Source organism: Pelodiscus sinensis, chromosome 1 (assembly GCF_052426305.1).
Source record: "Pelodiscus sinensis isolate ZL-2025 chromosome 1, ASM5242630v1, whole genome shotgun sequence".
Taxonomy (NCBI): Eukaryota; Metazoa; Chordata; order Testudines; family Trionychidae; genus Pelodiscus; species Pelodiscus sinensis.
This window is the reverse complement of record NC_143052.1, coordinates 126,064,451-126,091,978: the sequence shown is the minus strand read 5'-3', so window position 1 is coordinate 126,091,978 and position 27,528 is coordinate 126,064,451. Positions and strand designations below refer to the sequence as shown.

Here is a 27,528-nt window from a genome sequence, read left to right as displayed (position 1 = left end):
CCCTCTTGCCCCAAGAGGAAAGTGAAGTTTTCATGTTAAGTTTTTACTTTTGCACTGTATGGACAGAATATATGTATTAAGGATGTTAAGAAGTAGATAACTGGCTAATCATGTAGTCAATACAGTTTGAATCGATTACACGATTCGTTGATAAGAGAAGGCACACAGTCCAGGGGCATGCAAGCAGCCCAGGTCTTATTACATTTAAAATGCAGAGCCAAAGTGGTCTCTGACCCAATGCAAGCCGAGGCTGAGCCCAGCCCGGGACCTACCCCTGCTGCGGCTCTGCATTTTAAATGTAGTAAGACACTGTATGTGTTAGCGATGTAAGTAAGTAGTCAACTACCCAATAAGCCTAGACTTATCAGGTCATCAAATTGACTACTTGACTTCTCACATCCCTCTCCCTCCACCTGCCTTGCTGCCTCTATATGGCGGGGGCGGGGGAGGGAGAAAGCAGGAACCGGCCCTGGGGGAGCTGGTATAAAAGCCAGTTCCCTCCACAACAGTCTCCTTGTTGCCACTGTCCCCACCCAGCAGCAGCAGCAGCACAAGGGGGCAGGGGAGGCAACAGACAAGTGTGATGCAGAGCAGCCTCTGCTCACAGCAAGCCTGCTTCGCAGCATCCTCTCCACCCCCTGCCTCACACTGCTGTCTCTGACAGAAGCAGCAGTGTGGGGAGGGGGGAATAGGTGTCATCACAGAGACAATGCAGGGGAATACGGGGGAGGACAGCTTTTTTAGCCAGCTCTCCCCAGCACCGGCTCCTGCTTCCTCCCAGAGGCAGCAAGGTGTGGGTGGGGGGGAAATGCAAGTAATCAACTCAAACTACTCATTCAGTAAGCCTAGACTTATCAGGCAATCAACTACTTGTTCACATCCCTAACATGTACAGTGTCTGGATAACAGTCATGCAACTAAAAAAGCAACAGCTGGGCTGAATATCACATTTTTATTACAACAATTAATTTTAATCTTACAAAAAGGGAAATTTGCCCTTAATTTTAAAGTATTAAATTGCAAGTGATTTTTAAAAAGCTGGAATCAATCAATAGAAGACAAATATACTTAACATTAACTGGAAAGAGACAAATAAGTTCACAATGGTTCAATCTAATGTCAATTAAGTACCTTCAAGATTTCATAAGGCTAGATTTAAAAACAACTATTTTCTAACCTAAGAGTCTGCTCTCCAGCAAGCTTCTAGATCCCACAAAATTAATGTTGTACAACCCTAACAAAAAAGATAAGAGAAAAGCATTTGGGGTTTTCAGTGTTGACAAAGTTATTATATACTGTATCTCTGGTATTTTAAAATCACATTTTTCTCTTTAAAAAAAAATTTTCTTCCGATGTTCTGTATCGGAGACTATTTTCGGGGAACATCATCCTTCTAAGTAGTGGAACTGCATTCCTGGGATTACTCTCATGCATGCACTTAACTTTGCACCAAGCTTGCAAATGCTTTTGTATATATTTATAGACTTGTTATTCATATTAGAATATTTAAAAGCTTCTTCTTTACTCAACAAAAAAATTGAGTGTACATCCAGTCAAGAATATCTCTTTAAAAATTTGCTCATGAAATCAGCGGTCTCAACCTGGATTTCAGTCATGCCAAGAAATCAAGAAAAATAATTAAGAGGATTGACCAACCACCGTGTTTCATTCATACTTTGAAACCATAACACACTACTTATACACTACAGAGCTGAGCATGGATCAGAAAATTAGATAAACAAGTAGAATGCCAATCAGGATCAACCGTTTCCCATCCTTTATTGTTGGTGGCATAATGCATGCAATTAATTCACTTAAGCTAATTTCAAATAATTTAATGTTTATTTTTCATATTTAAACAGTTAATTGACTAAAAAATAACATTGACCAACAAGATGTATTAATTATTTTATTTTCTGTCTGGGATTACTTCTGTTGAAAGCCCATATTTAGTTATTTGCATACAGCACAACTGTAATATAAATATTTACTAATAATATTTTAAATTATGGATGTGTAATATTAACATTGATTTGATGTGGATAGATGAACAAAAATGACTACCAAAAACAGTTTGCTTTTTAAATTATCCATTACCAAACCAAAAAAAAAAAAAAAAAAAAAAAAAAAAAAAAAAAAAAAAGGTTTCACAGTTATACATCCACACATCTTCCTTAAATCACAGCCCTGTTAACTGGCATACCTACTTAGAATATAATTCTGAGATGAATTGAAGGCATTCAACCACTCATAAGATCAAACCCTTACTGCAAGCACAGCTAGGGAACAGATTTAGTACTAAACATTTCAGTGACTCCAAACAATGAATAACTGGCACACCCAGTTTGTTTAAATGAGGCGTATCAGAGGTACCTGCAAATCCATTCACAAAAGTTGGGAGGTTTGAATTGGTGTTTTCTAGCTAGCACCAGCTCACCACTGTGCAAATCCAACCCTCAGAATTTTTCCTTCCCCCTCCAGCTAGCCTCTCCTGGCAGATATCAGAAAATATACACATTTGGAAATCCAGAAAGAGATGAGAGGAAGACCAGCTGAAAGTTGTAGGGTGAAGATAAAAATTGCAAGAAAACAACAGAAATAGCCTACACAGAAGTCCTGGTAGTCATGGGTAACTTTAATTACCCCGCCTTCTGTTGGAAAAGTAATACAGCAAAACAGAAAATAGTCTGAAAGCAGGATCAAATAAAATCCTGTTGTTTGGGTAACTCAATGCCACAAAAAGGTAAGGGAAGTGTCATTCGATTCATAAAAATCTAAAGACTCGTATTTTCAATCATGTCAACTTCTGCCATGGGGCAGGGAGGGGACTTGCTGCCCTCCCAGCTCCAGGTCCTACCACTGGTAGAAATTTTGGTAATACAATGCCATCACAAATAGTCAAGTTTGCTTTTAAATACTACTCCCTTCCCCTACACACACGGCACCAAATTTGACACACCTGGAACAATTATATAGCTATACAATTAAGGGTTTTTTTAATTCTATATTTTTTAAGCTACACTTTAATAGGGATACATAGCTTACATTTAAAAAAAAGACATTGATCTTTGGTAATCCTAGGCAAATTAGTCTTGATATATCAGAGAGAAAACATTTATCAAACTCATCATCAGCATTGTTGTCTCAGGTATCACTGCTAGACACGTTGTCATACTGATCCATGCAGCAGTCCCATATCTCTTTAAGGGGCAGGCTGCTTGCTGGTCACACATTTGAAGGGCAGTAAGCATCTGGTCATTGGATACAATTAACTGAAGGGTGGATTCAAAAGCACATGGCAATTCAGGTGTAACTGGTGTGAAGAGTACATCTTCAAAAACCCACCCAGAAGAAAACAGTTGAGGATATGCTCAACCACCTCCGAGTCATTTCAGTGCTTTACAATTTGCCAACTTAGTAACAGGTATAAATGCACCCCTTGGCTGTATCTACACTGGGCCACTTATTCCAGAAAAGCAGCCGCTTTTCCGGAATAAGCTGCGAGCTGTCTACACTGGCCCCTTGAATTTCCGGAAAAGCAGTGACGATTTACTGTAAGAAATCAGCTGCTTTTCCGGAAAAACTATGCTGCTCCTGCTCGGGCAAAAGTCCTTTTTCCGGAAAACTGTTCCAGAAAAGGGCCAGTGTAGACAGCACAGTAGTGTTTTCCGGAAAAAAGCCCCGATCGTCATTTTCGCAATCGGGGCTTTTTTCCGGAAAAGCGCATCTACATTGGCCACGGAAGCTTTTCCGGGAAAAGGGCTTTTCCGGAAAAGCATCCTGCCAATGTAGACGCTCTTTTTCCGGAAAAACTTACAACGGAAAACTGTTCCGTTTTAAGCATTTCCGGAAAAAGGTGCCAGTGTAGACGCAGCTCTTGTCTGTAGCAATTTTTCTTCACCTTTACAATGGTGGATATTTTCCAAGAAGTGTAACAGTGGAAGTGTAGTAATGTTGATCGTCAAACGATAAATGGCATTCATAGGTTGAGTTTATAACCCTATCAGCTGTTCCAGGCACCGTCAGAGCATGCAGTGTCTTCAGATACTTAAATCAAATGCTTTCCAGTTCAGATAATTTGTTTACCCAGACCACCTTCCAGTAGTGTCACATCCTAAAAGGAGTGAGGAAAACTGAAAACTGGCAGTACAGCAGCCTTTAAAAATGTGAGTAGTAGAAACACATCTCTGAGGGATAAACAAAGGTCTGTACCTCAGCAGCAGGCACAAAATCACAGTCTCTCTCATAGGGTTGCCAGATGGTTTAACCAAAAATACCAACTCCCCCCCAACCCCTCCCCCCCCAAAAGGAGAGACCAAAGTTGAGGGGAAAAAAAAAGGACCCTGACAATTATTATGCAAAAAAGTTTAAACATACAAAAAACCCAACCCAGCATGGCCCCTTTAAGGCTTTTGGGGCTTTTTTGCCGGAAGCCATCTTGTTTTCTTCCTCCGTGCCAGAAGACAGCTTCCCTGCAAAACCAGGTAAGTGGAGGGAACGGGAAGGGAGGGAACGGGGGCTAGGGCTGGTTGCCAAGTGTGGTAAGATTGCCAGGTGTCTGGTATTTTCGCCTCCTGGCGGGGGGGGGGGGGGGGAAATCAGAAAATACCAGACATTTTAGGTGTCCAGTATTTTCTGATTTATTTTATTTATTTATTTATTTTTAAAATCGGACAGAAGGTGAAAATACTGTACTGTGCATGTCAATACCGGACACCTAGGAACCCTACTTGCTGAACTCTTGGGAAGTATCTCACAGAGCACTAGAACATCTCTGTCTTGTGCAAAAATCTGGAATTTAGTAGCACCTCTCTTTGGAATTGATGGCATGCAAAATAAATTTAGCATCAGTATGGAACCATAAAGAAACTCCACCAAAGAGCATGAGGCAGCAGCTTCATTATGCCATGCAATGACGACATTCTTGGAGTATTTTTGCTGCAAGGTATGTGGTTAACTTATCTTTCATAAGAGTCTGAGATAGAAGTTTCTTTACTGTGACACTGGAGACATATATGGTGTTATTGCACCTATACAATAAAAAAAATCACTGTCATGGCATTTTCTTTCTGGTTACATTTGTAATGGATTCCTTAGCATGTGCATCAAACACAAGGTGGACTTCATCGTAAGTCCAGTATTGTCTCTGTGCCTCAAATGAAGTGTTTGGACAAAAATCAGCTAGTGTTTGCAGCTTCTATCTTAACTACACTAATTATGATTCCTATGGGAATCAGTAGATGCCAGCTCTGGAAGACCATACGAGACAGTTTGCTTTTTGCCTAGACCTTTTGCATTGTTCCATCACATTCAAGAGACCACAAAGAACTGATACTTTTCCCAAAGAGTTTCATACAGCAACATTACACTTAGAGCTGGACACAACCAAGAGACGACCAAACAATGTCCTAGCTGCAATTACCACTACAATTGTCCCTGGTATTTGCATTCTGATTTCTCTGCACTCAAGCACACCTTTACTCTGTTCTTTATCGGAGCCCACACATTGATGGAGCTTTGGATAGTTTTGGGGGTTTGACAGCTTCCTGCAAGTCATGATCCAAAGTATATGTTCAGCTACCACTTTGAGCGGTGTGACAATTACTTTCATCATGATTTTAATGAGTCCAGTCTATCATATACAAAAGGGTGCCAGTGCAAGTAAGCTCATTCTGTATCTTTAAAACAGAATTTTTTCTGGTGTATGTTGGCATTTAACAACATACACCAAGTCTAGAGGGTGGTTGGTTATTTTTGAGGGAAGTCATCCCACCTACACTTAATGGCTCATTCAAAAATTCAATGAAATTGTGAAGTTTTCAGGAAAAACCAGAATGAACATTTCTGGGCATAATTTTTATTGCTTTATTGTCATGTTCTAGGGCTTCATCTGAACCAGGTGCACAGGAAGGAACTTGAGACCTTTTAACAACCCAATTTCCTTTTCAAAATTCATCCTATGTGTAATTAATACCAACTCAAAGCCTCACCACCTTCTGGCACAGAGATTAAAAATAATTTTCCTATGTAGGACAGAAACTATGTTATTGGAGATTAAAATATCCCAAATAGTACACTAAATTATGAATTTGTCATCCACTGTGACTCCAAACTAGGTTTTCAAGGCACTGTTTCAAAATCTGCTCCCTGCTACAGCCGTGCAAATCTACTTAAGTAAATGGATTCACACTGGTATACCTCTCTGGGCAATATCTGGCCCAAAGTTCATGAATTATTAATTAGAATGAAAAATGAGTGGAGTTTTATAGTCTGTCATCCTGACGCATACAACACGTCCAAAAATATATATATACCATCTTCCATTTGTGCACAATCACAAGTAACTTCTCATTCGAGGAGCTTTACATATTCTCCACATTAGGGATGTTAAAAAGCAATGCTTTTTTAAAAAATGTGTAACTGCTGAGCCAGTGTGCATTGGAAGCCGACTGTTAAGCTGGCTCCCCACAAGCTGCTGCCTCTGATACTGGTAGGCAGGAGCCAGTGCTCAGGGGGAGCCAGCTTTTAAGTTGGCTCCCCACAAGCACCAGCTCCCATGGAGCCAGGTACCCTTCTTCACTTTTCCCCTCTCCCCCGCTGCAGCCTGTGATACATGCAAATGGCTCCCGCCAGATCCCTTCTCTCCCCCCCGCTGCCTCAGATAGAGTAAATGTTGGCAGGTAAGAAGCTCACATCTGATTTAGCTGTTGTGAAATGAAAAGAAAAAGTAAGGCTTCAATCAAGTTCCCATATTGACACTGAAGTAGAAACCCAAGCCATGTGCGTTAACACAGATGCATCACACTGAAAACAATAATCTTAGCATCTAGTCAACACTGCAGTCACTGCTGGACATTACACAAAGCTTAATTTACTAACATTGCAGAGCATGGATTAAGTCAAAAATCTTTTTTTCCAGGCAAGAAAGAGCAGTGAAACATGGTTAGCTGTGCCTGCACACACCATCACATATAATTACATCAATGGTTTCCATCCTTTTTTCACGTGTGGACTCCTAAAAAATATCAAATGGAATGTGGACCCATGGAAATCTTAGACATTGGCTGTGGATTCCCCAGTAGCTCATGAATCAAAGGCTGAAAACAACTGATTTAGAATATTACCCACTCTTTTGAGACCATCGTAGTCATCTAGCCAGGACCTGAAGCAGAAGTGCTTTGGAGGGAGCTGCAACATTCAATTTGCACAAGCTCCGAGTTTAGTTAAATACATATTCTGTCACATGCTGATGGCATTGGTCCAGTTCTTTGATGAAAACTGAAGTGGGCATCAGAACTGCAAAGCGTGGGTAAGGAGACAATCTCAAGAGACAGGCCCAGGTTTAAAGACCTCATCCAGAACTCACTGACATCAATGGGTCTTCCACTGATATTAATGAGGTTGCGATCAAGTTGTGAATGAGCATGAAAACGAAACTCATCCTTATAGATTGTATCCTGACCTTCAGAGACTGATACGTAACTGCAGTGATGTTGTCACTGTTGTATTCCTTTCTGCAGATGTTCTGTGAATAAACTGAACATTTCAGTCTCCAGAAAGGTCTCCCCCTCTTTTCCTACAGACAGTGCAGCTGTTCTAGTACTAGCAACAGTGGGAGCAGCAGTACAACCAAGATTGAAGTATTGTTACTATAGTGAAAACATGCTAAATTGTTATGAACTAACAGTAAGCGTGCTTGAGCCTTGTATGCAGCAGTGCTTATACTACTGTTAGCTCAGGTGTAGTTTTACTTTTGCTGGAAAACTAGTACAAGGTTGTTTTTTTTTACTCCAGGTGCACCCAGGAACTGCTAATCTGTCACCTCTAAAAAGCACTAAAAATCACTTTCAATTTATATTTCAAAACACCAGCACAAAAAATTAAACAATGGTTTAAAACAAACATATTAATCTATCAATCAAGTTATAAATAATGCACTGAATCATAATACCATAATTAGAGGGAGGAAGTGCTTTAAAGAGGTTTTTTGAAGCAGTATAACTGTGGAAATAAGAAACACAAGTGCAAATAGCAGTTTATTTTGACCAGATAGTTTATCAACTGATTTTTAAAGGATATACACTGCAAATGTTACAAAGGCCAAGAAAATCCCAAATTTATTTTTACAGACTGGAAAAGCAAGAAGGCCAAACACAATACCAAAAACTCAAAATAAAAAACTCATGATGTTTACATAAAATTTTGATGAGTATAATATATTCATCACACTCCCACAGTTATTCCCTGAAAATTATACCATAAATATTATTTTGACAATGTAATTATAGTTTTTTGCTTTAACAGTAATAGTGAAATAGTGGCATCAATCCCCTGTCCAAAAAGTCTAGATAGAAAAAGGAAAGATCACACGTTGAAATAGGCAATCCTTAAAATTAGGGCTGTCATTTTACTATGCCACTAAAAGCTCTGCATTTACTTCAGTTATAAGTAACTTAACTTTATTACCACTAGGCAAAAGGAAACCCCAAGAACAAAAACAAAAGGGAAAGACAATGAAAATAATCTCATCAGTCAATAACCTTTCCCCAACTTCATCACCCTAAATACTAAACACACACACACACACACACACACACAGCTGATTTACTCAGCTGTTAACACATCATATTTGACACTAACACAAATAGAATGGAAACATTTTATACATCACACCCACCATCCCTCTCTCGGCTATGAAAATTAGGACATAAGTTTTGTGACTCAAGGAATAAATCTGCAATTCAGACAGCTTAAAGGATTTGCTCACAAAAAAAAGTTCTTTCCAAGACCCCACGATGAGACTACTGCTAATACATAAGAGGAATTTCTGTGGGAAGTAACAATAACCTAAGGAGGGTAATTTTGCTTAAGTTCTCATTGAATATGAGCCGATACAACTGTATCCTCTTTTACTGGTACTTGCACTACAATCAAATACTTAAAAGCCACACAGTCATATGGGGAGATACTTGCTGTTTATATGGAAAGAGAAAAACCCAGATCTCAGTTTAAGGCCATAAAATCTCCCTCTCTCTCTCCCATATATTCAGGAAAGCAGAATAAAGTAGGGATGTTAGACATAGTGTAAATGAAAAGTCGTGTAACCACATGAAATCTTATCAGACAACTATTCAATAGTCCTTGTGGGCGGGGCCAGCAAGCTGCATCAGAGGCAGGAGTGCGGGGTGACAGGTGGGAGCCAGTCTGCGAAGGGAGACAGTTTAAAAACCAGCTCCTCACGCAGACTGGCTGCCTGCCACCCTGCGCTGCTGCCTCGGATACGGAGGAAGCAGCACTGTCTGCAGGGGTCTGATCTCCCCACAGATAGAAGCTGCTGTGGGAAGGGTGGGAAAAAGGCTGAAGGGAGGCTCTGCCACAAAGCAGTCTCTGTTCATGATAGCCCAGGCTAGACACGAACAGAGACTGGTCTGGCAGCAGCCACAGGCTTATCGTGGATAGAGCTGGCTCCATGGGAGGCAAAGCACAGGAAGCTCAAACACCCGCCCCCCCAACCCTGCGCAAGGGACTGCTGCCACGGACCAGCCTGTCTCATTAGTATTCCTGTATACGGCAGACATCACGAGACAAAGCCAATCCACTCTATAGAGATGTTAAAAGACCTTCCACTAATGCGTGCATACTTCTTACGGTTTTCAAAGCTTATGGTGGCAAGACCAGGTAAGAGAATCTTTCTTCAGACCATGTTCTTGGGCCCTTAGTCCTTATTCAGGACATTCAATCTGTGAGATGGTATGTATCTAGAGGTGCCTGTACTATTCAGTTATCAGTTTGAGTTAGGGATGTTAAACAGGTTAGCTAAAACTTCCCCTCCTCCCCCTGCATGACTGGCCCAGCTAGCAGAGCCACAATGCACCTGGGGCAGCCCTCGCCAAAGGCAGTTAACTGATTTAACTATTTGTTTCATCGGTCAACTATTCTGGGTGGTTTACACATCCCTAGTTTGGGTATCAAGAGCACACGCACTGCAAAAAGAGAGACTCATCCATACTGTCTATTGTAACAACTACAGTTACTGGTAAGTAACATCTACTTTCTCTTTCAAGTACTTGTTGTATGGCTCTCCACTTACGTATGGTCTCTCATGCCAGACGAAGGGAACTCAGTAGCAACAAAGGATTCCGTCCTCTTCTATAATCTATAGCCGTCCAAAACTGTAGCAGAACTTTAAGACAGAACTAGGATTTTCGACTCCCTTACAGGCAACTGCTTGGATTCAGAGGAGCTGATAAATCTAGAATAGTTTCTATACTGACACTCCAATGACTAAAGCCTTAGTTAAACAAATGCAAAAATCCCTGCAGCTATCTTTACTCGGTTTAATTTAAAGTTCTCTATTTCAGTGGGAACTGCCATCTTAACATTTGCTACTTTAAACATTTCTATGTATCAGCTGAAGTGCTATGACTTATTATTAAAGCAACTGATTAAGCAAATCAAGAACATAAATGTAGCACAATTATGTATCAACACCTTGTGCTTATCTAGTTTTTATACCCAAGTTTGTCATCTTAGCATATACTCTCCTCAGAGCAGCGACCCAGACTTTTCCAAGTTCTGCACAATAAACTGTTCTGACTCTTTAAAAAAAAAAAACAACAAACAGGCCTGCAGCACCTTAGAAACTAACAAAAAAATGTAGACAGTATCATGAGCTTTTGTGGGCACAATCCATTTCTTCAGATATTCTGACTCTGTTACACACTTCAGTAAGTGTCAGAGGAGAGGGAATTGGAGTATAGACGTCTAAATACAACAAATAGCACAAACAAAGGGAAAAGTTTGCAACATTTATTTAGAAATCTGTAGAAGGTCTCTGAAGGGAAGTCATGAAAGCTGGTGTGTATACATAAAAGCCTGCTAAACATTTTTTTTTTAAATTAGACTGGACGTGCCTGGAAATTCTTAGTGGAATAGATAAGTAATAACTGGGGTTGGGTAGCCCAACAGGTCTTTACCATTTCCAAAAGCAGTGTGTATGAATTAACTAGATCTTTTCATTTTAAGAACTGCACCAAACAAGATTCTATGGGCCGTTGGAGAATAAGTTTTCTGATCAACTGAACATCCCCAAAGCCCTTCTAGAATATCTGTTACATCAGCAGCACAGATTATGAAGATGGCCATTTAAGAGAACTAAGAACATGACTACACAGATACTGTTTTCTCCAATAGTTGTATCTATCTACTTGGTGCAAAGGATAGATTAAAAGGCAGAAGAATATTGCTATCTGTTTTTGCTCAAGGAAAGGAACTGAAAAACACTGCTCCTTAAAGACCCAGAATATTTGGCAACTCACAGGATACACGAGTGATACATCAAAAAGAGACAATGCTTTCATCTGAATGATGCCTGTGGAATCTCACTATGACCCCTACGTAAAAAGCGCTGCACACTTTAAAAAAGGAAAATTGTTAATATTCACGTTGTTGAGATAATTCAAAGCAAATATGGGTTTCACTTAACCAGAGTTTAACACAAGCATTTAATATGGCATTTCCTCTTTTTGATGGCTTATTAATTAATACTTCATTAAAACAAGCTTTTTCCTCCCCATCTCCCTTTTCCTCACAAACCAACCGAATTGGTATAGTACTTGCATGCATATATAACTTCAGTGTTTTTTATCCATTACAAATTATAGTATATTCTGAATTTTCCTACTAATATTGCCATACCACAGTGAAAGACTTAAAATAGATACCACTGGATGAAATTGGAGCGCAAACATATAACAAGGCTGATTATTTAAAACAGACTTTTTCAATTGCTAAAAATTATTTAAGCTTCTTGATATTGATTTAGGAATATTTTACAGTAGAATCAGCTCAAGAAAAAGCACTAATTATATAATATTATTCATCCTGCAAGGTCTCAGGGCTGGTCTTTACACACACTACATTTGCAACTAGCTGAGGTGTAAATCTAGAGCGCACTAACCTACCACGCAGTCATAATCCTGGTAGACCCTACTGAAACACACTAAAACGTTCCTTTGTGGGCTTTAATGAACTACTATTTTAAAGAAGGCTACATTAAAGTACACTAAGGAACTTTTGGTGCAAGTCAGTAGGCTCCACATAGACAGGAGAGTCACACCCCATCTTACAACAAACTGTTTAGATAAGCACTTAGATTTTCTGAAGGAAATGTTGCTAAAAACAACATCTAAGGCCAGATTTTCAAATGGCACAAAAGCACATTAAAGATGCAGAAAGGTGCGAGTAGGATTTTCAACTGCAAACATTTATTTTAATGGATTTAGATACCTAATCTGCTAACCTCTGAAAATCCCACTAACTACCAAGCTGCATTTTTATGCCCTTAAGTACCTTTATAAATCTGGCCCCAGGACATTTTTTCAGATATGAAATATGAGAAGATGACCAATAGGGAGAAACATATATTTGATAATTAGCAAACATGTAATAAAGATAGGGAACACAAAGAGTATTATGGTAAAATGATGTAGGTTTATGTTTAATCCAACTAGAAGAATGCAGCATAAATCCTGGTTTTGTAAACACATTCTACTTGTATTTCATTCTTTTTTGGAAACTTAACATTTGTACACAGTATCTTCAATTTTCACCTAATCAACAGCCTGGAAAATGCCATTGTTCTAAGGGTTAAAGAAACTTGTTCTCATCTCTCATTACTTTTAATGGACAAATCTTTTCTAGGCTAATTCTAGTGCAGTACTTAATCATCACTCCCCTCCTCCCCCTTCCCCCTACCCCCCCACACACCCAAAAGAGCAGTTTTCAGATTAATCAATGTTACATAAGTATTTTGCATTATGTGTCTGAGGTTTAGTACAGGTTGAACTTCTCTAGTCTGCATCCTCAGGGCCTAACCATTTCTGAACCAGAGAATTTTCTAGTCCATGGGAGATCAATATTGTCTAGCAGCACTACCAACACTTCCTCTGCTTACTGGGCTGTTAGAGGACATTTAGGGGTAAATCAGAACTAAGTAACAGCACAGAACACTAAGAGCTAGGCTTAGTGGCCGCTACACTACAGTGAGAGCCCTCCCAACATTTATATTTTTTTTTTTTATGAGCAAGGTAACCTTAAGAGCAAAAAAAAGAAAAAAAAACCACACACCACACACACTCCCTCACCTGATCCCCAATCCTGAAAGGATGGTCCTCTTTGTTTCTTTAAGCACACTATTCTCCTTGTTTCTCTGAAGGGCTAAAAGGTGGTGAGTGCTCCCCCAAGGTCAACCCTTTGGTCTTAATCACTCTCTATTACTTGGGATAGAGTCTATGGGCCTCTATCCCTCCTTACCAGGTTTCAAGCACCTAATGATTTGTGTGTCACTCCTTCCTTCAGTTCTGCTCTATCCCTGGCCTAAGAAATTGGAGGTTCATATCCAAGAAGGGTCGTCTCCTCCCTTCTGCATTCTGTGACAGGTTCTCCCTCCCGGGTTCCTCCTATACTCCACACATAGGAATGGGGGATACAGTACTGCTTCCACCACACAGACTCCTGCTAGTCTCACTAATCCTTCCCTCGCCACAGCAACAAATAGAAGAGAGGTGAAACTGGGCAAGAAATCAACAGGAAATTGAAATAATTCATCTTGGCCTGAAGGTGTAAAACACCAAATATTTTAAGGTCACTTTTAAAGTACCAGCTATATTATATTTGATATATACTTACACAAGACACACACTATTCTTAAGCTTTTTAAAAAAAATACAAATTAAGAAAGAAGGTTAGCATGCCAAGTTCAAGTGAATAATCATTTAGCTTATTTATCGAAGAAAACTTAAAAAGCTGATTTGATAACAATGTTACAATTTATTAAAACTGCCACCAAGAAATTTAATAATTTTCAAAAAATTAAGTGACACATTTACCAAAATTTATACTTTCTTACCTGCCAGTAATGATTCCTGTTGAACTTCTAATCCATGAAGCAACTGCATCAAGTGGACTGACACTTCAATCAGACCCAAATTCCTGTTGTTTAGTTAAAACAAAGAGGAAGGTTAACTTTAAACATATTAAGGAAAAAAAGATGGTATGGGGTTACATCACAAAATACTGCAGGTTGGTCCTAATCTCACTGAAGCCCTTCATCTGACTCCAGTAGATGCAGAAGCAAGCACCACAGGTAAAGTCATATGGGGTAAGGGAGAAAGAAGAGGAGGAGAGAGGCATGAGTCCGACACTTTACGAAGTTATTTTTTTATTCCAGACCATTATCATAACCAGATCTGAGATGAACATGAAAATGCTAACTATTATGGTTCTCACAAGGATTTGGGTTTTTATACCCACCCAATGCATGCTGGGTAGATGTCAGTTCATCAGGTACGTAACTGGGATAGAGTGGGGCTCAGTATGCTTAGAGATGCTGTCTTTCAGATCAGTCTGCTCTGTTAATATCTAGAATTTCTTCAGCTGGATATGAGACATCTTGTTTCATTTCCCAAACACATTAAGACCACGTTTCTCAAACTGAGTCCCGAGCCCCCGAGGGGGTCGTGAGCAACTTAGAAAGGGGTCACAGTATCACTAAGTTTGAGAAACCTGCATTAAGAGATATCCCAGTTCCATGGCTCACATTTCCTCATTTAATAAGAAAAGTTCTAAAAATAATCACAGACTGTTCGTGAACTGGCTTCAGTTACACAATAGCTACTTCATTTGTCTACAGTCGCTGCACTACCACTAAAACAACAGGACGTATTTATTATTTGTAGCACCTTCAATGACTAATTATTATGGACCAAGATACCACCGTGCTAGATGCACTTAAAATAGGAGGCACTTTATCTTTAAAAATCCACGATCATTAATTTACTTTTAAAAAATGAATATGTGCAATTAACCTTTTTGTATTGCTATTTGCTGCATTACAACTTTTACCATTATACTCATGTGTCCCAACCCAAAGGTCATTCATGAGCAATGGGACACACAAGCCCACTGTGCCCTCAACTGCTCCTTTAAAAACAAACCCGTTACACTGGCTAAAAATAAAGCAACAAGAGCTCATCTGACTGTGTGCTCCTTCCCTTCTGAACCACCAGGGACATCTACCTTAGCAGTCCACATGTGCTCCCCAATACTCTGAATAGGCAGAGAACTTGGTCTAATAAGCTCTTCATCTCCCATGGATCACACCGCTCTTCAGAGAGCAGTACGAACAGGAGATATTTCATCTTAACCTGCCTCCTGCACCCAGGATACTGCTGTGATTAGAGGGGAAGGGGAAGGAGGAGGAGCAGGAGTTGAGATCACTGTTAGAAGCCAAAAATTTCTGACTAGCAATAACTTATCCAGTCTCTGGTGGGTTTTTTTTTTTTTTTTTTGGAGCACACTTCTTCTATTACAGCAGTAGTCACAGTGAATTTAGATTCAAGCAGAGCCGCAGCTACACTTTACCTTCACTTTCGAAAGGGTGCGTGATCGGCACAGCACCCAAATGTGAGTATGCAAATGAAGCCCGGGATATTTAAATCCTGGACTCATTTGCACTTTCGAAGTGCCTAATCTACAACCCTCTGTCAGCAGAGGAGTGTAGTCTAGAGACAGCCTTAAAGAGCAGAAGGATACATATGCTGCTATATAAATGGGGCGTGTGCCAAAGACAAAATAGACCTCTACGAATCATCGCTACTGGTAAAGGTGCCCTTACATATTATTCCTAGGAACATTCTGTCTCTTCCCCCCCCCCCCCCCAAAAAAGTTAAAATTTTCTGCGCACAGTATTTTAAAATTTTGCAAATTTTGTCAAAATAAACTATATCATGCCAGTTTCTATTATTTTGGAAATTCATTTCAAAATACTTATCAGCAAGTAGTTCTGTAACAATACAGAATCTAAATATTTTCCTAAAAAGGATTGTGTTGAGTGGGAAATATCAGGTTAGAAGTCAAACAAGAATACAGCAGAGTAAAATAAAAGATTATATAAGTACCAAGATATAATTTAAAATTCTGCAAAAGGAATACAAATAAGGATCATAACTATACCTCATAATATCTTGGTTCTTGGCACACTGAACACATGCATTCCGTAGACATCTGAAACATTCTGCTATAAACAGCTGACATGTATCTAGAGTTATCAATTCTGTGGAATCCTTGCAGACCAATTCTATTTCACTTGAAGCTTTAGTCAAGATTTTCAGGAGACTCTGGAATATATTTTCATCTGCCATTTCTCTGGAATAAAGTATAACTTCAGTAAGTATAGGAGGATTATAAATGAGGTAGGGAAATATTGTTTACAAAATTTGCCATGAAGCATATTATTCAAGTCATGTTTATTTAAAATTTAACATTGTTGAGTTGACATAATACTGTAATGTATTTCTGCAATAAGAAAATGTACCATCCTGACTCCCCAAATCTTTCAATAGAGGGGATTCATTAGTAAGCACTTGACAAATCAAAAAAGGGTCATTTTTTTAAAAGTAATACAGAGTGAACTGTCTCTTCCTATAAAAACCTTGCCCTCCCTAGAAATCCAGGGTCTTATTGTAAGATAAGTATATGCTTAGCCTAGCAAAGTTTAAATAATTCAGCACTCGAGTTGATCGCGAGGATTAAAAAACCCACACCCCAACCTTGTACTTCACGGAAACTTTAAATTTTAGTCAGCATGATACAGAAGCCTTAAGTCTTAAGCGATAGAAATGTAGCCGTGTTAGTCTGGTGTAGCTGAAACAAAATACAGGACTATGTAGCACCTTAAAGACTAACAAGATGGTTTATTAGGTGATGAGCTTTCGTGGGCCAGACCCACTTCCTCAGATCAAATAGTGGAAGAAAAGAGTCACAACCATATATACCAAAGGATACAATTAAAAAAAATGAACACATATGAAAAGGACAAATCACATTTCAGAACAGTAGGGGCATTCGGGGGGGGGGGGGTACCTTTCCCTTCCCCCCCCCCTCCCCACATCCTCCTTCTGTTCTGAAATGTGATTTGTCCTTTTCATATGTGTTCATTTTTTTTAATTGTATCCTTTGGTATATATGGTTGTGACTATTTTCTTCCACTATTTGATCTGAGGAAGTGGGTCTGGCCCACGAAAGCTCATCATCTAATAAACCATCTTGTTAGTCTTTAAAGTGCTACATAGTCCTGTATTTTAAGTCTTAAGAGACATTCATGCATACCTCTCTCTCTCTCCTTTCAAGCTAGCAAAAAGCAGGCATTACTGAATACAGGTCATATACTACCTTAGCTTTCATGCAACTCCAAGTAACAACTCTTAGGCCAAAAGCAGTCTAAGTCATCCTAATCACACACACTATTCCTAGATACACAAAAGATGCATAGAATCTTGCAGGAACACAAGAATTACGAATCCGCATACTGACTCAGACCAACTGTGTCCGGCACCAGACGTTTTAGAACACACAACCACATGGCTCTACAGCTTGTGCGGGGGAGGGGAAGGCTTCCTGATAAACTGCTGGGCTGCTGTCTGGTAGTCACCAAGGTAAGTCTCATGGCCAGAGCCTGCCTCTGGCACTTCAGCCCCTGTAACCAGACAGGAACCCCCCTTTTAACATCCATTTTTGCTTGCCTGGAGCATACAGGGCACACAGAGCAGAAGGCCCAGGCTGCTGTGACTGTGAATGGCTGTAAACAGAGATACGCCAATTGCTGACCAAGAGGCTGCCAAGGAGTGTCCTTGACTTAACCCATATTGATATGAACACACAGCTTTTTACTGGGGGAGGAATCTCTCGCCCAGTAAAAAAAATGTCTAGTACTCACAATTTAGTTCTCTCTCTTGCAAGTGTAAATTAATTTGAAACTTGCTTGTAAGAACTGGCGCCACAAAACGGACCAGTACAATTCGGCATCTTAGATAAGAAAGAGGATACGGGCCCCCAGGGGTATATAGATGGGTCCAGCAGCGCATTTTCTCTGAGTGTCAATCTACCATCTATCTGCTGGTCGGGTTTGGTATTTGATCTCCCGAGGTTCCAGAGGGGACTCCCACCTTGTATTCGTCTTTCCTAGGAACTGAGAGACCGGCCCTGGCCTGACACACTGGAGTCGAGAGGCACAGAAAGGGGTAAAAATTGTACCTGGATGTGGTCCTTTGCTTAAGTATATATATACATAGTGTTAGAGCTCTTTAAAGATTAAGCTGTCATTTGGTACCATTATTTCTATTTTCTATCTTTACCTTTTTCCTGTAACCACTTTTTAAGATCTATATATATATATATATATTTGTTAACAGTTAAGAAAGAGAGCAATAGCCATTGTAACCATATGCTTTTATAAGTCTTTTAATAAACCTGTAACTGTTTAAGCTTTAACCTGACTCCTTGAGTTGCTGTAACAGAACCAAGCACAATTTAAAAGAACTTCAGCTGGTCATAAAGGGACAGGCATAGGAAGAGCTTGGGCGTTTGGATCTGTGTCACTCCCAGGTGACAAGATCCATTGGGGCACCTTTCAGCCTTTCCTAGGCTGCCCGCTGCAAACGAAACCCTGTGTTCTAGCAGCTAAAATCTAAGGTATAATAAGCTCTTCCTATATAACCGGCGCGTCTGTTGGTCTGCTGGCCACCCTCTGCGACGGGACCCCAGTCCTAGCAGTAAAGACACGGATGTTAAACTTTCGGGGCTCCTTTCAGCCTTCTGGCTGCCCGCTGCGACGAGACTTCGTGTGTTAGCAGTTAACGACTTAGGAGACACACACACACACTGCCCTGACCGTCAGCTGACAGTCCCTCCCTTCCCCAACTCTCTGACACCCGCTCCTGCCGCCCTACTCCACATACCCAAAGCCTCTGCCCTCCTCTTGCACGCATATCCCCTCATCCCCTCCCAGGTCACCCAAACTCCTGCACTCTAATCCCCTGCCCCGGGTCACAACTCAAACCCCTGCACCCACTCCTGTACCCCAGGCCCCTGCCCCAGGTCACAACCCCTTCCTGCCCTAGGTCACAATCTAAACCCCTGCACTCCAGTCCAGTGCCCCAGGTCACAACCACCTCCTTCACCCAAACTCCCTCCTGCACCCCCAATCTCTTACGCCAAGCTCCCCTCTGCACCCAACCTCCATCCCAGACCCTGCGCCTCCTCCATTAATTCCATAGAAGAGTACAGCCCTCGACCACTTTGCAAAATCTTGGAGTGGCCCCACATCGAAAGCTACTGCCCACCCCTGCTCTACCTCAACTCTGTATATGCTCAATGCACAGCAGAGGCCTCTATGCATTACTGTAATAATCATTATGGAGAAAGGGAGTTCACATGATGGGCAGAGAGCTGGAGGGAAGAGGCAGCTAGTTAAAGACTGCAACCTACATTCCTGAGAGCACAAAGGAAGACAAAAAATTACCTTTGTATACCTTACCAAGTAACATCTAGAGAGGAGAAAATCTATGCCATTCTTAATTAGAAATGCAGTTATAGGAGTCCTCCTATGTACAGGCCATTTCATTCTCACAGAGTTAACACAGATTAAGGGAATTGATACTAAAACGTTATGCTGGAGCGCGCACACGCACGCACATACCCCTCTCACAAAAGCAGCAAGCATAAATCTCTAGGTCCTGTCACACACAGATGTGTTAAAAGCTTCTAGAATATGGCTGGTGGACTACTTTTTTTTTCTTCCAAAATTTATGTTTGGAAGGGAGGGGTGAATGAGATAGATTAAAGCCAGTCAATAATTCATATTTGATACAGTATAAATACTGGTGAAACTCCACTACACAAAAAGGGCAGTATGGTGTCATGGTGTCATTTAAAAATAGAGTTTAACTCAATCTAACCACCACCAGCCATATGCAGCTGACATGGAAAACTAGGATGCAGGCATTTTGATCCCCAGATGGATTTAACACAAGATCAAAAGGAGCATTTAAATGCTACATTTAGAAAGAGACGGTAGCAAAATACCTTCCAAGCTAAATACTGAGACAAAAGAAATGTTAAGCATAGGTGAGAATCATGGTACATACAGAAATGACTACACTTCAGTAATGTAAAAGCCTGACTAGGAACAAATATTTTATTTTACAATACATAGTCAGTGCTATACAGCTAGATGTAAAATCTGTCAATCACTTTCCTTTGCAATTTTAGATTTTGGTTGTCAGTCACTTTTGTTAATTGACTTTTCAGATGTGACAACTAACAGAAGTAAAGTATCAGAGGGGTAGCCGTGTTAGTCTGAATCTGCAAAAGCAACGAGGAGTCCTGTGGCACCTTATAGACTAACTGAAGTGTAGGAGCATAAGCTTTCGTGGGCAAAGACCCACTTCGTCAGATGCATCTGACGAGTGGGTCTTTGCCCACGAAAGCTTATGCTCCTACACTTCAGTTAGTCTATAAAGGTGCCACAGGACTCCTCGTCGCTTTAACATAGAAGTAAGTAACTGATCTAATAGTACGCAACATTTTGACACAGTCATGAGAAAGGGAAGTGTTTCACTGCACAATACATTATTTTGTTTGGTTTTAAAATATGAAAAAAATTGTTTGATTCAGGCCTCCCACTGGCAAGAAGGTGTGTTGCAACTACTGTAATTTACGCACACAAAAAGCAGGGAGATTACACAACTTGGAGCGTGCCCATTCCACAGAATCTATAAATAAATGCATCCACACATACTTTATCAGACACTGGCTTTCCAATGTATCATCCAATTACATTTACCCACACACAACAGAATCATGTTTGCTCTGTTAAGATGCCCTACAGAACCATTATCAGTACAGATGTTCAAGAGCAGTACTCCAATCAAATAACTCAAAAAATAAAAGTCTTTTAGAGTCTGTTAGCAATTACTTTTATTTTTATCTATGTCTTCAGTTGAAATACCATCTGGAACTGACTGGTAAATTTTCCTGAAAGCTTCAAAATCAGAAGCTAATGTGAGCTATCAATTCCTAGTGTACAATATTCAATTATTTAAAATTGGTAAAAGGCAAGCAAGAGCTGTAATTGCAATTTTTTTAAGTGTGCTCTACTTGGTTGTATTGTAAAAACAGTTATAAAAGGCTTTTCAACACAAATATTAGGGCTTATTTTCTTTAGCAAAACTGTACACCTATACAGCATAGGAATTGCTCAAAAAGCCATTTTAATTGTTCACTAGTTCATGAAAAAGTCAAATTATTATGACAACCTATATTATGAAAAGGAGTATCTTGGTTAAAAAGGATAAACTAAAAAGTAAAATTTGTTTTAAAAAGGTAGCACATGATTTTTTTATAATATTCTAGTAAAATATTAAGGCTTGATTATTCTGTCAGTTTCCAAAAAACTATTTTAAATGCCAATATTTACAGGTTTTTCTATGTTGCTCCTCACTATAGAATCTGAGCATATGACACACAATAATGGATTTATCTTCCCACTATTAATAAAATAGGGAAATTCATTCCATGTATGTGGCAGCGAAGCAGAAAGCGATAAATTACTTTTTTGGGTGCTTGCCACTTCCAGAAAAAGAATTATATCATAAAGGATGTGCCCAAGGTCAAGCAACAACTCTGAAACAGATCCAGAAACAGAACCCAGATGTGGGACCCAGTAAAAGACTTTAGAATATCATCATCATTCATCTCAAAGTAGTGCTCTTTCCACAGATTAAAAAGTACTTACGTAAAAATATTCCTAAACAAATACACAAGCAACTACAAGCAGTCCCCGGGTTACGTACAAGATAGGGACTGTAGGTTTGTACTTAAATTGAATTTGTACTTAGGTCGGAACTGGCGTCCAGATTCAGCCGCTGCTGAAACTGACCAGCGGCTGACTACAGGAAGCCTGAGGCAGAGTTTCTCTGCCTTGGGCTTCCTGGAATCAGCCGCTGATCAGTTTCAACAGCAGCTGAATCTGGATGCCTGGGACAGAGCAGCTGGGGCGCTACCGGGTAGGTCCCCACAGCGCCGCACCTTGGTGCTGCAGAGACCAACCCAGCAGCACCTCAGCTGCTCTACCCCAGGTGTCCCCAAGTCAGCTGCTGCTGAAACTGATCAGCGGCTGATTCCAGGAAATCCGGGGCAGACCAACTCTGGTCATTTTCAGAAGCAGCTGACTTGGGGACATCTGGGGCAGAGCAGCTGAGGTGCTGCTGGGTTGGGTCCAGTAGCGACACTCCTAGGCACCCCAGCACCCAGCAGCACCCCAGCAGCTCTACCTCAGGCATCCGCAAGAAAAGCCTGGTCTGCTGAGGGGGGGGGGCGCGCACTAGCTGCCCCCCCTTCCGCCCCAGCAGACCATGGAGATGCGGGCGGCGGGACCGAGACGCGCCGCGGTGCCGCCGCCCGGGTCCTCCGCAGCTTTGCTCCGCATCTCCCTGGTCTGCTGGGGGGGGGGGGGGGGGGAGGCGGCAGACCAGGGAAGACGCGGAGCAGCTTCTCTCCCCCCGGAGGACGTGGGCGGCAGGACCGCGGCGCGTCTGGGCGGTCCCGCCGCCCGCATCCTCCGGGGCGGGAAAAGCCCATTTCGTAAGTACGGATCCGATGTAAGTCGGATCCGCGTAACTCGGGGACTGCCTGCCTGTATGCGCATTATCATTTTAGACAGAATGGGATGGTTGGGCAGACTTAAGTCAATTTTAAGAAGTCTGTTATGAGTAGTTTCTAGTGCTATACTTGCCTTACAAAAAACCCAGCCAACACTTGGGGGTTTACAGTTTTTTTCTGGCAGGCGGCAGGATAGGTAAACTAAGTGTTTCCTCTTTCCTGTTGCCATGTGAAAGGCTCAAAAACATAAAGATAAAACAGTGACATTGACTATACTTAAAATGCTGTGGAATGTACAAAGTAACTGAAGAAAAATATCTTCCTGTAATCTAATAATTTATTGTATTACCATAGCACCTAAAAGCCCAACTTATGGACCAGATTCTCATTGTATGAGGCACTATATAAACAAAACAAAGAGATGGGCCTTGCCCCAGAGAACTTAGTTTTGATACTGTAATATTAGTAAGTAAAAACTTCAGATAGAAGTGTGATTTAATTTGGCATGTTCCTTTAAACATAACAAAAAATCCAGGCATTTCAGATAAACCTATTACTTCAGTAAATAAAGAGCCATGCTACATTCTCCATAAAGAGGATCCTGTTCTCATGTCTTAAGTTAGACCCTTCTTACGTGGAAGAATTCCTGTATTCACTTAATTTGTTCTTTTGCCTGTCATTGTGAGAATCTTTGCACCATGCGCTGAAATGTCTCATCTGGATTCATTCTGCTTTGCTCTAGTAAGGGTATCCCTAACCAAGAACATTCCCCTGATAAAGATCTACTCACTGAGTATCTCAATTTCACATCAAGTATCATTAACTTTCCATGCTCCCAATGAGTGCAAATGTTGTGATCACTCTATAGGATAGTATCTAGCCCAAAAAGGACTTTAGAGATTAATACCAGGACCATGAATTATATTATATTCAAAAATTCAGTGAGGAAGCATATAGAAATTTAGGCCATATTGTTCTGAATGCGTATTCTCTTGTTTAAAAAGAAAATTGGGCAAGTTGAAATTGGCATGTTTTCCTTCGTTGCAGCCCTAAGTAAATCAAGTTACAGACTGAAGGTTACAACACAGATTACAGCAACCAGATTTTCATCCAAGGCACAATCAATAGACTATTAAATCAAAAGAAGAAAGTCACCATGCATGTATACAATTATATTTCTCTACTCCTTAATAGAAACAAGCTTGCAAGTATTAAAAAGAGGAAAAAAAACCATACAAGATCACACCCTTACTAAACTGCAATATTATCAACATCATAGGACCTCAAAACTCCTAAAAATGTTTTATCTCATTTTTTTAAACCAAAGTATTGGATTCTATTTACACTTGTTGGGTAAGAATGGCTACACTAGGTCAGACCAAAGGTCCATCTAGCCCAGCATCCTGTGCGCCAACTGCAGCCAATACCACAGAGGGAGTAAACACAACAGGCCATCACCATGGGATCCCTCCCTTGTCAATCATTTCCAGACAGAGGCAAGGAACACTACCCCTACCCATCTCCGCTAACTGCCATTGATAAACTTAACCTCCATGGACCCATCCAGCCTCTTTTAGAATCTGTACGGAAGCCTTGCCCAAAGTACAGATATCTAACAAACCTAAACCCAGACCTGTCTTAAGTTTGATGCATGTAAACACGCAGGAAAGGCTGGGAGGGAGCTTTGAGAGTCAGGAATGTTTTTTGCATAATCATGCAGATTCAGCATGGTACAGTGAAATCACGCTAAGAACATCAGGAGCAACCTCATACTGGTACATTCTATTTCTGATGAGCAAAAATTCAAGATACAGCCAAAAAACTATTAACCAAGAGCATAGTTTTGGCAACATCCTGAGTAGCTGGATGTACCCTCAAACAAGGGCATTGGGCATTTTAAGTATTACACAACAGGTAATCAATTGGTAGATATTATTAGAATGACCAAGTCTCACTTTGCTATAAAACTGATTTAGTAAGAAAAATCGATGGGAGATAGTGAACAGGATTGACCCACAGGTCCTGATCATTGTAACTAGAAGTAAAAGACCCTTCACACCCATTACGGCAGTGCATGACATCCTGAAGTGTGGGAGTCAAAGGGACCATGAACCTCCTGCCTGGTACTGTAGGTGGCATATGGATGAAGTGTTAAGTGAACTAGGCTTAAATACTTATAATAAATCTTCTATTAATTGCTTTTTGTATTGTTTTGTGTTGTACAAATTGTTTTCAAAATTCATAGTATAAATTGTATAGGAATTGGTTTTAAGGCTTGTAAAACTTAATCAATTATATTAACTGCTTAAAGCTTGCAATAAATAAAAAAGTGTTTAAGTCTTTCTGGAGAGTCTAGTTTCCCTTGGATCTAAAATAAAAGGAACCACATGACAGAACCCTGTTAAAGTCCTAGTCTTCACAATATCCTCTGGCAAGGAGTTCCACAGGTTGACTGCGCTGTATGAAGAAAAACTTCCTTTTGTTTTAAACCTATTAATTTCGTTGGGTGACCCTTAGTTATGTTATGGGAGCAAGTAAATAACTTCTCCTTATTCACTTTTTCCACAGCAGTCATGATTTAATATTCCTGTTTCTTATCCTCCCTTGGTCTCCTCTTTTCTAAGCTGAAAAGTCAGTCTTTTTAATCTATCTTCATAGAAGACCCATTCCAAAGCCCGAATCATAGACCCATTCCATAGCCCATTCTTTATCCTTTTTTAAATTATTCCTAACATGGTTTGCTTTTTCGACTGTTGCTGCACACTGAGTGATATTTTCAGAGAACTATCCACAATGACTCCAAGCTCTCTCTCTCCAGAAGCTGTAGCTAAATGAGTCCCCATCATATTGTATGTAGAGTCAGGGATTATTTTTTCCAATGTGCATTACTTTACATTTATCAACATTAAATTTCATTTGCCATTTTGTTGCCCAATCACCTCATTTGGTGAGATCTTTTTGAAGCTCTTCACAGTCTACTTTGGTATTAATTATTTTGAGCAGATTAGTATCACCTGCAAAATTTACCACCTCACTGTTTACCACTTTCTCCAGATCATTTCTGGATTGGTGCCAGGATGGACTCTTTGGGGACCCCACTAGTTACCCCTCTCCAATCTGTAAACTGACCATTTATTCCTACCCTTTGTTTCCTGTCTTTTAACCAGTTATCAATCCACGAAGGGAACTTCTCTCTTATCCCGTGACAACTTACTTTATTTAAGAGCCTTTGCTGAGGGACCTTGTCAAAAGCTTTCTGAAAATCTATACACACTATATCCACTAGATCCCTCTTGTCCACATGCTTGCTGACCCCATCAAAGAACTCTAGTAGATTAGTAATGCATGATATCCTTTTACATAAACCATGTTGACTTTTTCCTAACAAATTATGTTCTTCTATGTATCTGACAATTTCATTCTTTACCATAGTTTCTACTGATTTGCCCTGTATTGACCTTAGACTTACCGGTCTGTAATTGCCTGGATCACCTCTAGAGTATGGATGTTAAATTTAGATTAATCAACTAATTGAATAGTCAATGGAATTTGCATTGACTATTCAATTAGTTGATAAAGCACCTCCACCTTTGAAATGTAGCAAAAGCCCCAGCAGTCACTGCTACAAAGGCAGAAGCAACATGGGAAGCCTAGGGCCAGCGGGGAACTCAAGGAGTCCCCTGCTGGACCTGCATTTTGATTTTGAAATGTGCAAGAGCTCTGCTCTTGCTACATTTCCAAGTCAGAAGCGCCGTCAGTACCCTACTGTGCCTCTGTTCCCCCCACTCCACAACAGCTCCCCCCAGCACTGGCTCTCGCTCCCCACCCATTGCTGACTATCTGATAGAGGCCGCAGGGGGGAGGGGGGAAGTAACTAGTTGACTAGTCACTTGGCTAGTCACTTACATCCCTACTCTAGAGCCCTTTTTAAATATTGGCATCGCATTAGCTATCTTCCAGTCATTAGGTACAGAAGCTGATTTCAAGGATAGGTTACAAACCACAGTTAATAATTGCGTATTTTCACATTTGAGTTCTCAGAACTCTTGGGCCAATACCATCTGGTCCTGGTGACTTGTTACAGTTAATTTTATCAGTTTGTTCCAAACCAGTCCTACCATCCCAGTACCACAGTGTATGAGCACCATTGAGAAACTGCGGCACTGAGCATAACCCATTCGGCCAGCATCACATATGAAGTCTGGGGAAGAAAAGAGAATTGAATCTGAAAAGCAAATTTGAATCTTCAAAGCAAGGGTGCACATATTACAGCCTGTGGGACACATTTAAGATATTAGAAAAATGAAAAAAAAAGGTATTTTCCCCATGTATTTACTTTCAATAGCATTTTGTTTAATTTCAACAAAAGTTGTCAGTTTCACTTTCTTTTTATGCAGTGGCATATAATCACTCTGGACTATAACAAGCAAGCTCTTTCCACCCCAACACCTTGGTTACAGTCGGATTTTAGTTACTCCTGTTGCTGCACTAAAGAAATCCACTAGCACAGACACAATTTGCACTACTGCAGCTCTCACCAGTTTCACACTTGTGCTGTTCTGATGGTAGTGCTGTCTATGGTACTGCTCTGTCCCAGAAACACTGCCCTGGAGAGAAACAAATGGTGGTCGTTTCCCTGAATCAAAGACCCATGCAGGCAGCAGAGACAAACGCACAAGTGCAGGCAGAGACATACTCTTCCTCATCTCCACAACCCTCCTCCCCCAGGCTCTGGTATGTAAACAGAGCTATTCCCAGGATCCATGCACAAGCAGAAAGGGAATACAGATTGGGGAAAGATATATTTCCCTTCTCTATAGGACCCCAAACCATGAGTGATGGCTCGCAAGCCTCTTTTCTGTTTTATTAACAAGGGGCCTAGCAGAAGGCCCATCTTCATTGACCAGATGGTTTCAAGTGACTGGGAAACATTTTACTGCTACAGAGCATTAGAAAAAGTAGGTTTACAAATACACCTGCAAGAGAGCACTAGTCTAGTCCGGTTTTCCTCAAGCCACTCAGTGACCC

The 27,528-nt window shown here is 40.6% G+C and overlaps 1 protein-coding gene across 6 annotated transcripts in view; it reads right to left on the bottom strand.

The window, feature by feature from the left end:
- ATXN10 (ataxin 10) overlaps window positions 1-27,528 on the bottom strand; it is a 155,580-nt gene that overhangs the window by 108,077 nt on the left and 19,975 nt on the right. For 5 of the 6 annotated variants that reach the window (XM_006127756.5, XM_089770309.1, XM_075900001.2 and 2 more), the window contains exons 2-3: window positions 16,015-16,206; window positions 13,910-13,992 (exon numbers count right to left, since the gene is read on the bottom strand). In XM_006127756.5, the coding sequence (XP_006127818.3) occupies window positions 13,910-13,992; window positions 16,015-16,202 (271 nt within the window). In that variant the 5' untranslated portion in view covers window positions 16,203-16,206. Of the gene's footprint in view, window positions 1-13,909; window positions 13,993-16,014; window positions 16,207-27,038; window positions 27,090-27,528 lie in introns of those variants that run through there. The other variant, XM_075900004.2, reaches the window with a different exon arrangement.